Raw genomic sequence first — 15,668 nt, forward strand, 5'->3', positions numbered from 1 at the left:
CTGAGTTTCATGGATGCGTTCTCGGGTTACAACCAAATACAGATGGCGGAAGAAGATCAGGAGAAGACCTCTTTCATCACCGACCGGGGCCTGTATTGTTATAAGGTCATGCCGTTTGGGCTGAAGAACGCGGGCGCTACCTACCAGAGGTTGATGAACAGGATGTTTGAGAAGCAGATGAGCCGGAATGTGGAAGTATACGTTGATGACATGCTCGTGAAAAGCGTGGAGGCTCGGGATCACATCTCCGACCTGAAGGAGACGTTCGATACGATAAGGCGTTACCGAATGAAATTGAACCCGGCTAAGTGTGCCTTCGGGGTTTCGTCCGGTAAATTCCTGGGATATTTGGTGTCCCAGAGGGGCATAGAGGCGAACCCCGAGAAAGTCAGCGCGGTGTTAGAAATGCAACCCCCGAGAACCACGAAACAATTACAACAACTGACCGGACGGATAGCGGCCTTGAACCGATTCATTTCAAGGTCTACCGACAAGTGCCTACCTTTCTTCAAAATCCTGAAGAAGGCGTTCGTGTGGGATTCAAAGTACGACGAGGCCTTTAGGAATCTAAAGGAATATTTGATGAACCCCCCTCTCTTGAGTCGACCGGTGGAAGGATAGGTCCTCTATATGTACTTGGCTGTATCACCCTTGGCGGTCTCCTCAGCTCTTGTCCGGGAAGAGAAGGGTGTGCAGAAGTCGGTGTACTTCACGAGCAGAGCACTCCGCGGAGCGGAGGAGAGATACCCAAGGATAGAGAAGTTGGCATTTGCCCTGATTGTGTCTGCCCGGAAACTGAGGCCGTACTTCCAGGCACACGCCATCCGAGTACTAACTGAGTACCCCTTGAAGAAAGTCCTCCAAAAACCGGACCTGTCGGGTAGGCTGGTCAACTGGGCAGTGGAACTCGGGCAATTCGACGTCGAGTTCCATCCCCGAACGGCGATCAAGGGCCAAGCACTCGCCGACTTCTTCCTTGAATTTTGCAATACTCCAGAGCCCGAGGACCCGGTGCAACATCCGCCATGGATAGTCCATGTGGATGGCTCCTCTCAGTGCCAACGCAGCGGTGTGGGAGTAATATTGGAGAGCCCACAGAAGCAGAAGTTCCAATATGCCATCAAATTGGACTTCGCCACAACCAATAACGAGGTGGAGTACGAAGCGGTGCTGGCGGGCCTAGCAATCGCTCGGGAAGTAGGGGCCCTCGATGTCGAAATCCAGAGCGATTCGCAAGTGGTCGTTGGTCAGATCTCGGGAGAGTTTGCCACACAAGGAGACCGACTAGCTAAATACTTGGAAAAAGTACATGACCTGCAATCTAGTTTCAGAACTATGACAATCACGAAGATCCCTCGCGAAAGAAATGTTCAAGCGGACGCGCTGGCTAGGGCTGGTTCTGCGACCGACCAAGAAATCGCAAGAATGAAGCGGCAAGTACTGGTTCAACCCAACCCATCGATTGACGAGGGTCTACGTATGGTGCTGGCGGCCCGAGAAAGGGAACCGGAACCCGAATGGGCCTCGGACATAATTAAATACCTTAGAAGCGGAGAGTTACCCGGTCACAAAGAGCAGGCCCATAAAGTTAAATTGCAGGCTGCACGCTACACGATGGTGGACGACGTGCTGTATAGAAGGGGATACTCACATCCCCTACTGAAATGCCTCTCGGCTCAGAAGGCCAACTATGTGCTAAGAGAAATTCACGAAGGAGTTTGTGGGAACCACTCGGGGGGAAGAATGCTGGCCATCAAGGCTGCGAGAGCCGGATATTACTGGCCCACAATGACTCGGGACTCCATGGTGTTCGTCCGGAGTTGTGATAAGTGCCAGCGGTTCGCCCGGGTGATGAAGAACCCGCCCGAGAAACTCACGTCGGTCTTGTCACCTTGGCCGTTCTCTAAGTGGGGAGTGGACTTGGTCGGTCCGATGCCATCCGGGAAGGGAAGAAAGAGATTTTTGGTGGTGGCTGTTGACTACTTCACAAAGTGGGCGGAAGCTGAGGCCCTAGCAACCGTCACCGCCAACAATGTTATAAACTTCCTCTGGAGGTCAGTCATCTGTCGGTTCGGGATTCCTTACTCTATCGTGTCGGATAATGGAGCACAGTTCGACGGGAAACCGTTCCGTAGCTGGTGTACCGAACTCGGTATCCGGAACCATTACTCAACACCTATGTACCCAAAGTCGAATGGCCAGGTGGAGGCTACCAACAAGACCCTGTTAGCCACATTGAAGAAGAAGTTGGACAGACGGAAGGGACTATGGGTGGAGTATATCCCTGAAGTTCTATGGGCATATCGCACCACGGCTAGAACCCCGACCGGAGAAACCCCATTCTCACTAGCATATGGAGCCGAAGCAGTGATACCGGTGGAGATTGGGTCCCCGAGCCACAGAGTCCAACACTACGATCCGACACGGAACGAGGAGGGGATTAGTGCATGCCTGGACTTGTTGCAAGAGCGGAGGGACAACGCGCAGGCGGTGCACGAAGCTTATAGAGCTCGAGTGGCCAGATACTACAACAAGAAGGTTGATCCCAGGAAGTTCAAAGTCGGGGATTGGGTACTGAGAAAGCTTAACACAATGACAAGGGACCCGGTTGAGGGAAAGTTCAACGCCAAGTGGGAGGGACCGTACCGAGTATTCAAATGTCACAGCAGAGGAGCCTACCACCTGGAGACCAGGGAGGGCAAGCCTGTCCCAAGGGCATGGAATGCAGAGCACCTGAAGAAATACTACATGTAATTCCGGTTGAACTCTCTGTTGTTTTCCTTTTGTAAGCACAAACGTTTTAAATAGAATGTCTGGAGATGCAGAAAACTACATACGAATGAGTATAAAATTTTTTTTCTTATCCTCCATCGGATAGGGGGGTAAGTTAAAAACATTTCGGTTACCCTCACTCGGATAGGGGGTAACTTGGCATAAAAACATTTCGGTTACCCTCACTCGGATAGGGGGGTAACTTGGCATAAATTTTTTTTCTTATCCTCCCTCGGATAGGGGGGTAAGTTAAAAACTTTTCGGTTACCCTCACTCGGATAAGGGGGTAACTTGGCATAATTTTTTTTTTTTCTTATCCTCCCTCGGATAGGGGGGTAAGTTAAAAACTTTTCGGTTATCCTCACTCGGATAGGGGGGTAACTTGGCATAAAATTTTTTTCTTATCCTCCCTCGGATAGGGGGTAAGTTAAAAACTTTTCGGTTACCCTCACTCGGATAGGGGGGTAACTTGGCATAAAATTTTTTTCTTATCCTCCCTCGGATAGGGGGGTAAGTTAAAAATCTTTTCGGTTACCCTCACTCGGATAGGGGGGTAACTTGGCATAATTTTTTTTTTTTTTTCTTATCCTCCCTCGGATAGGGGGGTAAGTTAAAAACATTTCGGTTACCCTCACTTGGATAGGGGGGTAACTTGGCATAAAAACATTTCGGTTACCCTCACTCGGATAGGGGGGTAACTTGGCATAAAATTTTTTTCTTATCCTCCCTCGGATAGGGGGGTAAGTTAAAAATCTTTTCGGTTACCCTCACTCGGATAGGGGGGTAACTTGGCATAAATTTTTTTTTTTCTTATCCTCCCTCGGATAGGGGGGTAAGTTAAAAACATTTCGGTTACCCTCACTCGGATAGGGGGGTAACTTGGCATAAAAACATTTCGGTTACCCTCACTCGGATAGGGGGGTAACTTGGCATAAAATTTTTTTCTTATCCTCCCTCGGATAGGGGGGTAAGTTAAAAACTTTTCGGTTACCCTCACTCAGATAGGGGGGTAACTTGGCATAAATTTTTTTTTTTTTTCTTATCCTCCCTCGGATAGGGGGGTAAGTTAAAAACATTTCGGTTACCCTCACTCGGATAGGGGGGTAACTTGGCATAAAAACATTTCGGTTACCCTCACTCGGATAGGGGGGTAACTTGGCATAAAATTTTTTTCTTATCCTCCCTCGGATAGGGGGGTAAGTTAAAAACTTTTCGGTTACCCTCACTCGGATAGGGGGGTAACTTGGCATAAAAACATTTCGGTTACCCTCACTCGGATAGGGGGGTAACTTGGCATAAATTTTTTTTTTTTCTTATCCTCCCTCGGATAGGGGGGTAAGTTAAAAACATTTCTGTTACCCTCACTCGGATAGGGGGGTAACTTGGCATAAAAACATTTCGGTTACCCTCACTCGGATAGGGGGGTAACTTGGCATAAAGATTTTTTTCTTATCCTCCCTCGGACAGGGGGTAACTCGGCACAGTTTAATGAAAAATAACTAACGTAATATCACAACTATTACCTTAGTTATTTAGGGGGGATGGAATGCAAACAACCCTTGGTATACAATGAAGTCGGTACTAAAAACACTTCCTTGTTTTCAAAAGAGAAATAAAAGGAAAGAAACTTCTTTGTTCTCAGCAATCTCAAAATCCATGAATTTAATATGCTCAAAAGAAGATAATACAAAGCGAAACACACACGCCTACACGTCGCTGGGATGGTCGTTCCCCGAGTCATCACCCCGGATGGGTTCTCCAGCCGGGGCATCCTCTGGATTCGGAGCGTCTTTGCTCCAGTCGGCAACATCGGGAAAGTACTCGATGCCGAGATCCGCTAGCTTGGAATAACAGGAACTCGGGAGCGACAAGAAGTCGGAACTCACACTCTCGTAAGGCACTTGCAGCCGATCCGAGCGGAGGACCAGAGCTCGAAAGTTCTCAAACCCGATGTGAAAGCCGAATGCCCAGGCTTTAGTCCGAAGCCAAGGGACGAAAGACAACTGCTCGGCGAGTCTCCTAACTCTGGCCTTGTAATGACGGTACTTCCTCCGGATTCGATGGTATTGACTTTCTGTCCCCTCTAGTTTCTCGAGAGCGGATTCTCTCTCGGCAACGGCTTGATCCCTGTCGGCCTCGGCTTGATCCCTGTCGGCCTCGGCAACCTCTCTCTCAGAAACGGCCTTTCCCAAGGCCACTGACGCTTTTGCTTTCTCGGTTGATATACGGCCGAGATCGCTCAGGGCTTGGTCCTTACCGGCTAAGGCTGCGTCCCTCTCCGCAAAAGCCGCATCCCTTTGAGCTAGGGCTGCGTCCTTCTCGGCAAGAGCAGCGCTTTTAGCGGCCAGGGCCGCCTCCCTCTCAGCCAAGGCTGCGTCCTTCTCAACGACCAAGGCTTCTTTAGCTAGGACCGCCGAGTTAAGGTCAGCGACAAGGATCAACTTCTCGTCCCTCATAGAACTCAGCTCCCCAGAAAGGCGCTCCACTTCGGAATGGGCGCCGACTGGATCCCCGGCCACGGGGGTAGAGTCGGGAACACGGGCCGCGCTCTCCTCGGGAACTCTCGCCCTGGCCTGAAGAGCCGCATAACTTTCCCTCAAATCGGCCAGTTCTTGGGTCAAGCCGGCAATAGTTTCGCCTTGAGATACCACGGTCTGCTCGAGTCGGGTGATCTGGGAACGAAGAGTGATTTCTACGTCGGGATTATCTCGCATGTGTTCCAGGAAGTTAGACAGTGCTGCGACGGATCGGAGAGATTCTTGAATCGAAGAAAAAGGTTAGAAATGGCCAAGGAAAAGAAAGGAGAAGAAAAGACACAAGAAGAGGGTACCGCTATCTGGGACTCGACGATGTCCTGAGCAAACTTAAAAGGTGTGGTCCTACCGACGTCTCGGAAAAGATCGTCAGGAAGAACGGAGGCCAGCGCTTCCAGGGGATCGCCGAGCAGACGGATACCCATGAAGTCAAACCCTGCTCCCGAGGTGCCCGGAGCAGGAGTTTCTTTCGAACTCTCGTCCGCAGCAGCATTTGCACTTGGGTCAGGGGGCGTGCATCGCTCAGACCCTTCGCCTTGAGGATCAACCTCGGCATCCGAGGCAACGTTTTCCGCGCGGATGCCAGTGGAAGGGACCTCGATCGCCTTGGCAACTCCCTCCCCGCACGCAGGGGCATCGGTTGTAGGCGGAGATTCTCGGGAGGCCCCACTCCCCACTCGGGTCTCACCAATCGGGTGTAGGGGAGAAAGGGGCTCACCCCGCCAGGTGAACTCCGGAAGTCCGAAGTCTTCAGCTGCGAGGGAGATCTCGTTGAGTAAGAAGTCGTCCCCCTCTTCCACGTTAGGTCTTTTAGCGGCCCTGCCTTCTTGAAGATCGTCGGCCCTGCGCTTCGTCCCGACACCCTTGCGGTTGCGGACAGGCACCGAGGAGGCGCTGGTTGGACGGGCATCGTGGCTGGGACTCCCGTCGGGAGCCTCAGGCGGGTCGGCCTCCATTTGGACCTCAGCATCCGGTGTCTCCTCTCGGTCGCCTTCATCTGCTTCCTCGGACGAATCGGCCCCTGTCGCCGAAGGAGAATCCGGTATGCCCATCTCTATCACTACTCCCCCGGCCTCTCGGAATAAGGGAGCCTCGGTGTCGGACCCCCGAGCCTGGGAAGCTTCCTGCGTCCTCTCATCCCGACGAGTGGAAGCGGTATATGCCGCCGCTCGAGAGCCCTCGGCGCCGGTGGCCCGCGAAGGCGGTTCCCGAGTTCTCGAAGTCCCTCCTTGAGTAACAGGCGGGATGGATGCCGTTGGAGCCTTGCTCTTCGTGGACTTGGGCCTCCCGGTTCGATCTAAAGGGACCTTATTCTCGGGGATCTTGTAGCCCAGGTGATCGTTCAATGACTTATCGGTGACGATCACGTCAAAGTCATTTTCGACTTTGTGGTGCCGGTTACAAAAGTCAATCATTCGAGCAACCTCCTCCTGTTCGGCAACAGAGATCTCGGGAGGGTTCGCCAAATTACTGTCCAGGGCCTTCCATTCCCGGCTGATCCTTTGAGATTCAGCAATTTCCATTGACCGGGAACATTCCCACTCACCAGATACCCGGAAAACTTGCTTTTCCCAGTCTTTGTTATTTGAATAGACGGGTTTCAGGAAAATAAACGAAGGACCTTGTCGGGTCCGCAGCTTGACAATCCCTTCGGCGTCCATGCCCGGCCGGTACACATTCATAAACTGCGGAATCGACATCCTAGACCCGATCACGGTCCGCCAGAGTATGAATGACGCGAAGAGATACCTCCACGAGTTCGGAAAAATCTGACTCGGGGCAACGTTCAGGTAGAGCAGAAATTCTCGGGCAATCTCGGGAAACGGGAGTCTCAAACCCGCCATGAACATCCTCTCATAGAGGGTAACATCGCCGTCCGAGATACGCAACGCCGATTGGTTCTGGAAGTGCAGGCGAACCGATCTGCCAATGTCGTAGTTCCTACGTAAAATCCATTCGCTCTGCGCGGAGAAGATTGAGATATGGCGGTTCTTAAGAGGGATGAGCGCCACGGGAGGGGCCCCGAGAGCAATCTCATCGTGTTGCCCGGCAACGTTCCCGGCGACCGACCGGACAGGCACCGAGGAGGTACTGGTTTTGCTCTTACGAGGCATACTGAAGAGGTGTCTGGTACACCGATGAGAGAACAAGAGAAGCAAAGAGGAGAAAGGCAGAAAGAACGGAAACAACAAGTGAAATGAAAAATAGAGGAAAGTGAGAGGCTTTTATAGGGCTCGCTAAAACCGGAGACTGCCGGTACCTGTAACCTGGAAGCCCAAGCGGTCATAGTGGGAAAAACAGTTCCCACGACCGGAAATCCAACCGACTCGGTCATTAGATTCAGTTTGGATTTCGAGGCGACAGCAACAATTACCATTCCGGACGCGGCAGACGATGCGTCAGGGGCTTTAAATGCTGGCGGCTGGGCGGCAAACGCCCAGAAATTCAAAATTCGAAATTCAAAAATTATGACGCGCCTTTCTTCTCGGTAAACACTATCCCACGAGCCCGAGGCTCCCAGCCTCTCGGTGTCGGTAATCGGGGTTGCTATATAAACAAAGATTGGGAGGCTCAAAACTCTCTCGTCTCAGAGCATGAGACGAAAGACTTGGGGGGTAACTGTTGATAAGATAACCTTCCCGAGTGGAAGTTGTCGGATGCGACACTGCCGACAGAACCACCTTCCCGAGATCAGTGCCCGACAAGTGGTAGGTTAGGTGCTAGACAAGTGGTCGGTTAGGGTATTCCGATAACCGACAAGTGATAATGATGACAGTACAGATAAAGGAGATCGATTAGGTGGCTGAACCCCCGAAGATCCGGGATTTCCTGGATCGCCATACTCTAGCATTAAAGAGCCCACCTGCTCATCACTGTCAAGAGCACGCTTGGGACCTGTTCATGCGCAGGGAATCGCTGTTCCCTAAAAGCCGGGATATTCCCACCTAACCTCAAGAGGCAACCCCCTATAAATAGAAAGGTCCAGGTATTAAGTTTTTTTGGATACAAGTTCTAAGTTCAATCTCTCTCTCTCTCTAAAAAATCCCTCATCTAACTTGGGCGTCGGAGGAGGACCACTGGGGAAACCCACTGTGTGTTCTTTGTATTTGCAGGTCAATCGGATACTCTCACCTAAAGCAGGACTTACGTCACCGGCCGGAATCAGCATCAACATTATTATGGGCATAATTTTAAATGAACAACGGATAAATGAAATAAATCGCAGTTTGGATGAATCCAAGACTTGGGCGTATAAACTTGATTTAGTAGATCTACATCCTGTAGAAAAATGGTCATGTGTTACAAAAACCTTAGGCCTCATTTGGTTTGCGGATTAGACCCATAGAAAGTAATAACTATTCCTACTGAATAACTATTCCTTTGTTTGGTTGTATATTATTTAAGGGAATAGTTATTCCCATGGAATAGCTATTCCCTTACGAAGAGGAATAGGTATTCCACTCAAAAAGGAGTGGAATACCTATTCCTTTCCTGTGGGAATAAATAAAATTCGTCTTTTGCCCAAAAACCCCAACCCTCTCAACATCCAAGTCTCATATCCCTCTCTCTCTGTTTCTCAACTCATGGTGTATTTGGATACGAAATTTTGAAAATAAAATATAATTCTGATTCTACTTTTTTCAAAAATAAATCATATTTTATTCAACTTTTTATAAACAAATCATATTTTATTCAATTTTTTTTTCTTCTAAAAAGTCAAATCTCAAAATTCGCAAACAGAATAAGAATTTAATTCTGATTTCAAAAATTCATTACTCAAATGCACCATCAGTATCTCTCACCATCTCTGCAATTATATTTTCATCTCCCTCTCTATGTTTCTCATCCCAACTTAATTTGTTGTGGGTTCGTCTTTTTTTTTTTTTTTTTTTCTCCTATGATTTAGCCTACAGAATGCACTTAGACGTAGCAAAATGAGTCTCTCTTAATATCGGAAGGACTCCAATTGCCTGGCGGAGGTTTGAGAAAAACTTTGTAAGCAAATAACGAGTGTTTGTTGCTGAAAAACAAATAAAAAATAATAAAATAAAAAGGGCTTTGCAGATGATTTATTTTTTTATGATGATTATGTTTTTTTTTTTTTTCTTATAAATCATTTTACTTTATAAGCAAAGAATGAATGTTTGTTGCTGGAAAACAAATAAAAAAGAATAAAATAAAAAGGGCTTTGCAGATGATCTATTTTTATTTTTTTTATTTTTTTATGATGGTGATATGATGATTATATGTGTGTGTGTGTTTTTTTTTCCTTACAAATCATTTTGTAGCGTAATTGTATATGAAAAAAAAAAAAAAAAAGCCATGAACTCTATGAAATTAAAAAAAAAAAAAAAAAGGTCATGGTATGATTGTTTATGTTTCTAAAATAAAGAAAAAAAAAATGTCCTTAAGAATATAAATTATATTTTTATTATAAGGGTGTTTTAGAAAATTTGATTATAATATGATTCCATTCACCAATGTATTGCACTATACCAAACAAAAGAATACATATGCAATGTTCTATTCCACTGTTACAACCAAACAAAAGAATAGGAATAGTTATTCCATTCCACCTTCATCTATTCTCAGGAATAGTTATTCTTTTTCCTAATGGAATAGACATTCCACAAACCAAACGAGGCCTTAAGCTGTGTTCGGGTCATTTAATATAACAAACTTAACCACTTCCGGCAGTAGTGGGGAAAATAATGGACCTGCCTTGGAGTTGGAGTAGAAGCTCATCATTAAGTACGAGCACTATCGAGAGTCAATTAAGAATAAGCTCAAAATGGTGGTCGAAACTCAAGAACCTTCAGGAACCGCGCGAGAGAGAGAGAGAGAGAGAAGGAGACGGAGAGAGGAAATGCTTTTGTGTGGGTGGGTATCGTGAGATAGAAAGAGAGAGAGGGGGAGAGGCAAAAGGCTTTGTGTGAATAAAGAAAATAAAGATGTAATTAGGAAAAAATAAAATAAAATAAAGATGAAGGGACGAGTAAGGGTTTTTTTCTTTTTTTTTTTTTATTAAACAATATTTCAATTGTGATTGTTAATGTGATTTATTAGAGTTAGTGTTATACGAGTAGCATTTGGGTCAACCAACAAGGCTTATTTATTAAATGAGTTATTGAATCATATAATATCGTTCGCTTATTACAATTAGTCGTGTTAACGTTGAGAGTCTGATTCACTTAATAAAATGGATCTTGTCACGATCTTTAACAGGTTAACCTCGTGAGTCGTTCACTTATTTTTGTAAATGTTTTTTACTTTTTGTTATTTGTTAATACTTTTGTTTTTCACCAAAAAAGTGCCTTAAAAAGTATTATCAAACAAGCCCTTATAAAAGTAGCATCTTAAATTGTTAGGTAAACTGTGTTCAAAATGACAATTTGACATTTGACAATAACACCATTGTATACACAGGTGAATGGATCTTTGTGCTTTATAAGAGACTTGCTTGTTCTCTTTCTTAATTGGGCATTTCCCACCAGTAAATGCAACGTTGTACACTTTTATATTCCTGCTTTCCAATTCATCTCTTTAAATTATTATTATTTCCTTTGTTTTTTTTTTTTTTTTAAAAAAAGCAAAAAAAATCCACGTATAATGGGTTGGACAGTAAGAATACAGGAGTATACAACTTAGCATTTATCTATCCCACCACGCTATATATCTTTATGTTTTCCATTTTGGTAAATACTTCCCTAGTAAAATAGCAAATCTGGTCTTTGCAAATTTGGCTTAACTACTGTAAAATAAAATAAAACTACAAAAAAACTCTTGAAATTTTTTCAAGAGTTCAAATCGAATTCCATTATCTCTCTCTCTCTGCACGCACCAAATTCAGCACGATAAAACAATTAGCAAAATGGGAGAAAAAGAAAAAAAAGACTGATGCTATTTAGAAAACTGCTATATAATTATCATACAACTTGATAATGAAGTAGTGAAAATTAGCTTTTAAATCAACACTTGTTAAAAAAATCAAGAGTTAATTTTTACTACCACATCATTCAAATTATATAGTAATTGTAGAACAGTTTATTAAATAGCATTACTCTAAAAAAAAAGAAAAAGCTTTCTAAAGATATGAATTGCAAAGGACTTCTTTTTCTTCTTGAGCAACTAAGGGATTGATATGAAAGAGAGAATACATCTTGTAGAGAAATGATGTGGGAGATAAGAATTATCATTACCTCATTAGGTATCGTTTGGTTCACGGAATAAATACCTGGAATAGAATGACTATTCATATGAAATAATCATTACTTTGTTTGATAGGAATATATTCTCTTACGAAGAGGAATACATATTCCTCTAAAAAATGAGAGGAATAGCTATTCCTAAAAGAATAGACTACATTTTCTAAAAAAAACCACTAATTATTTTTAATTTTCTCTCAATTTTTTTTTTTTTAAAGAAAAAAGAAAAAAACCCAACGTTAAAAGAACCTCAAAAACTTCAAGCTAATTTTCAATTTCCTTAAAATATGCAATTCCTTCCCTTCCCTTTCCCCTCAATTTTTCTGCTAATCAAACATAACGCAATCCAAAACACAAATTCATAAAAAAATATTAGAGATACAGCTAACGCCAAATAATTCAAGCTAATTCTCAACTTCTATAGAAACCGCATGAGACTCAAAATGTCTCACGCCCTATGTACCTTTTCCTTCCCTTTGTCACAATTTTCTAAGGAACCAAACAGAATCCAACCAAAAACAACGACAAACATCACAAACAAAACAAACCCTAGAATATCAAATACATTCTTAATGTTCCATAAAAACCATATAATACTCAAAATATGAAATTCGATTCCGCACAATTCAATTACTAATATTCTCAGTAATAAAACACACAGAACTCAAACAATGGCACTCACATCGGTTTTTTTTTTTTTTTTTTTTTTACTTTTTTTTTAAAAATAATAATAATAATCTGAGTTTTTTTTTTTTTTTTTTTAGTAATTTTGATTGAATTCTAATTAAAGTATATGAGTTGTTACCAAACTAAAGAATAAGAATAACCATTCGATTCCATTTCACTCTCTTTTATTCCCGGTAATAACTATTATATTTCTCAATGGAATACTCATTTCCAAACCAAACGAGGCCTTAATAACTCTATAAATGGAATGCAAAACTTAATGATGGTTAAAACATACACTGAGCTGGAAAATCTAAATTACAAGATTTGGTGTAGCTCAGAACGTTCTCCAGGTTGTATATGATCATCATGGTAGTGGCCGTCTTCTGTGTTTGCCATTATAGGCAGAGAGGGGTATAACTCCGGAGAAGGGAATAACAATTTCAGACGGAAAGCATCAACTCCATTCAAGTAGTAGTGGAAGAGCCGTTTCGCCCGAATAAACCCTAATCGGCCATACAGGGCTAGTGCTCCTTTATTTGTGACTTCTGCTTCCAATGTTACCTTCACCAAAAAATTGGAAAAATGAAGAAGAATACAGACATGAGCCAGGGTGTTCCCTTCTAACAATTGAAAGAAAATGACAAACCCAATAACATCATGGATCTTACAAAAAAAAATATATGCGATATGTTAGTGCAAAAGGAGGAAATATCAGCACTGGTAACTTCATGGCAGCAAGTCCATATCTCATGAACTAAGTCATTCAATTTATCGTTTGAATGGACCTGTGAACTTAAATAGAATATTTAAGGAAACAATTAGAACATAGGGTCCATTCCAGGTTTTTTGATCTTATAATTTGTCCATAAATTTTCCATATTTCACTTCAGCCTAACTTTGGCAGCATAACTCAACCACGTGCTTCATATCCTTATTCGGCCAGTAGGTTATAACTGGTCTTTGAACGTCAAGTCGTGATGAGTCCTGAGTAACAAAAACATAGGGATAGTGGTGGCTTAGACTAAGATGGCAGCATATGCTTGCAGGTAAGTTCTTAGTTAATCTAATGTCTTTTTGGGCAACTGTATTAATCACTTGAATATGAAAAAAAAATAAAAATAGAACGATCTTGGCCACAGATCATAATGCAAGACTAGATGGAACAATATATGATGTAAATTTAAACACATATCATACAAGATAATTGTAAATACATCCCATACAAAGAATAGTTAGATATTTACGGGTTTCAATGTTTTCATCAAAAAAATGTATGGGTTTAAATCATGAAGGGAACCATAAAGGACTATATGCAATTCCACTCTGGTAATGATTGCTGGAACAGGTTGAAGAGCAAGGTTATCTTCAAGTACCAATTTGTTCCCATTAATAGATTACCAGAAAGATGAGGGATTGAGGAGGATCTTCTCCATATAAGTAGAGCAGGATGGCTAGGTGGAGTCGTCAATGAAATGCTATTTCAGATGTATATACTGATCAATAAAAAAGCAAAAGAAGACCAGACACCATAAGGCAATATGATGTAGGAGTAAGGCAAAATAATGCTCTACTATTTTTTTAAAATCAGTCAGTTACTCCATAATATTCATCAGCTTCAGAAATTCGATAATGGGGGACTAATTTGGAAATAAAATAATAAACACACAAGGATAACCTTAGAATCCATGCTGACATACCTCCTCACAGCCCGATTCCATCATCACTTTGATAGATCTGCTAACAAGTTCCGTAGCTGCAATATGAGGAAATCTCAACCTAAATATTTTTTTTTGTTTTTTTTTTTTGATAAGTAATGATAGAACATAAAGAAATCTCAACCTAAATATTAACATAACACACAATTGTATAGCCAATAAGATGTAGGTAAGCAAGGTTTTAGAGAGAGTCTATATCATAAATTACACATTACTGCATAGAGAGTAGAAGAAACTAGTAGCCTCTATTTTGTATCACAGACCATCATTTTCTATTACAACAACCATTCTCATCCCCATCAATTAACAAAAGAATTGAAAAAGCTCTAATTGTGTTGCTTAAGTCATATAGGAATTCTTGAATCCAAGAGTTGTGAATAACAAGTTCTTCATTACTTAGAATAGGATAACAATTTATAGAAAAGAATAACAACTTAGAATAACAAAACAGATTATATTTTTCAAGAAGTGCAAACCCGTATGGGTCTCATTGTGTGTCTGATCAATTGGATCGTACTTTGTAGATTTCAAGCATCTCAGCAACTTGAATATAAATATACATGCATATTCACCAAACAATCATTACATGTATGTCAAGCATATGGACATCTCATTCCTCATTATGCCTCCTCCTTACAAGCCCACCTTAAGCTCCCATAAATCATAAGAACGGGTATAAGCTGAAAAGCGTATCAAAGAGTTCGATACATACATAATCACACTTCAACCATAAATCAAACAGCCTAAAAAGTTTTAAGTGCCACACAACATGAGAAATTTCAGATAAGTTGCAAATTAATCAAGGTTGTTAAATCAAACTGAAAATCATCAATGCCACGGATTAGGAAATTACCAATGCCTCTGCCTCTATAGGGCTTGATGACAACCAGCATAGCAATGTATCCTCTGAACGTATTCCGATGCTGACCCATCTTACACACTACCGTCCCCACACACTTCCCTTTGTGAAAAGCCTAAACCCACATAAAGAAAACCAAACCCACACACACACACACAAAAGAAGAAAAAAGAATAAGTTAGAATGAAAAATTTTGGGTTTTGAAAGAAACCCAAGAAAAGTTGGAGCAATGGGTACCAGGAAAGAGAGTTGGGGCCAGAGATAGACGAAGTAACGGTAGGTAAATATGGAGTATGGCTCACTGAGTTCTTGGTCGACAAGGGACATGATAAGGGGTAGGTGGTGTTCACCCCCATAGCTCGCGTACTCTATCTCCGATGCCTCGATTTCTGCTTTCCCTGTTTCTTCCTCTTCTTCTTCTTTCTTCCTTTCCATTCTCCCCTCTCAGTCTCTCCCTCTCTCCCTCTCTCTCTGAGTCCCTATGTTTCGTGTGTTGGGGTCTGCGAAGGGTTTTGGAGAGCTGGGCTTGCGTTTTTTTTTTTGTTTTTTTTTTGTGAAGCCAGAGCTGGGCTTGCTGTGAGAAAGGAGAATGAAGTGGGCTTATAAAGTTAATATTCGATCGCTATTAATTTATTATAACTTCGATACAATAATAATTTTAAAATTCATTTTATTTTTTAAAGAATAAAAGAGGGATATATGAAAAATTTATAGCATTACTCGTCTTTGCATGTTTATGGGAGTAATGCTAACATAGCTTTGGGGTCTGTTTGACTTTGCAATTTCAAAAAGTGAGATTTAAAATAACGATTTTAAAATGTGCGATTTAAAAAAAAATAATTTTTAAAAACGCAATTAAGCGTTTGGCAAAATCGCAGTTTAACCTTTAAAATCATAAATTAGCCTTTAAAAT

General features: G+C 42.7%; 1 protein-coding gene across 1 annotated transcript; it reads right to left on the bottom strand.

Annotated features, from left to right (window-relative positions):
- Window positions 1-12,406: 12,406 nt before the first annotated feature.
- LOC133860096 (N-alpha-acetyltransferase MAK3) lies at window positions 12,407-15,320 on the bottom strand. The gene is made up of 4 exons (XM_062295751.1): window positions 14,993-15,320; window positions 14,750-14,870; window positions 13,879-13,934; window positions 12,407-12,742 (listed from the first exon to the last, which is right to left on the bottom strand). The coding sequence occupies exons 1-4, from the start codon at window positions 15,188-15,190 to the stop codon at window positions 12,497-12,499; spliced, it is 621 nt and encodes a 206-aa protein (XP_062151735.1). The 5' UTR covers window positions 15,191-15,320; the 3' UTR covers window positions 12,407-12,496.
- Between the last annotated feature and the right edge of the window lie 348 nt (window positions 15,321-15,668).

The sequence above is a fragment of the Alnus glutinosa genome, chromosome 2, assembly GCF_958979055.1.
Source record: "Alnus glutinosa chromosome 2, dhAlnGlut1.1, whole genome shotgun sequence".
NCBI classification, from domain to species: domain Eukaryota; kingdom Viridiplantae; phylum Streptophyta; class Magnoliopsida; order Fagales; family Betulaceae; genus Alnus; species Alnus glutinosa.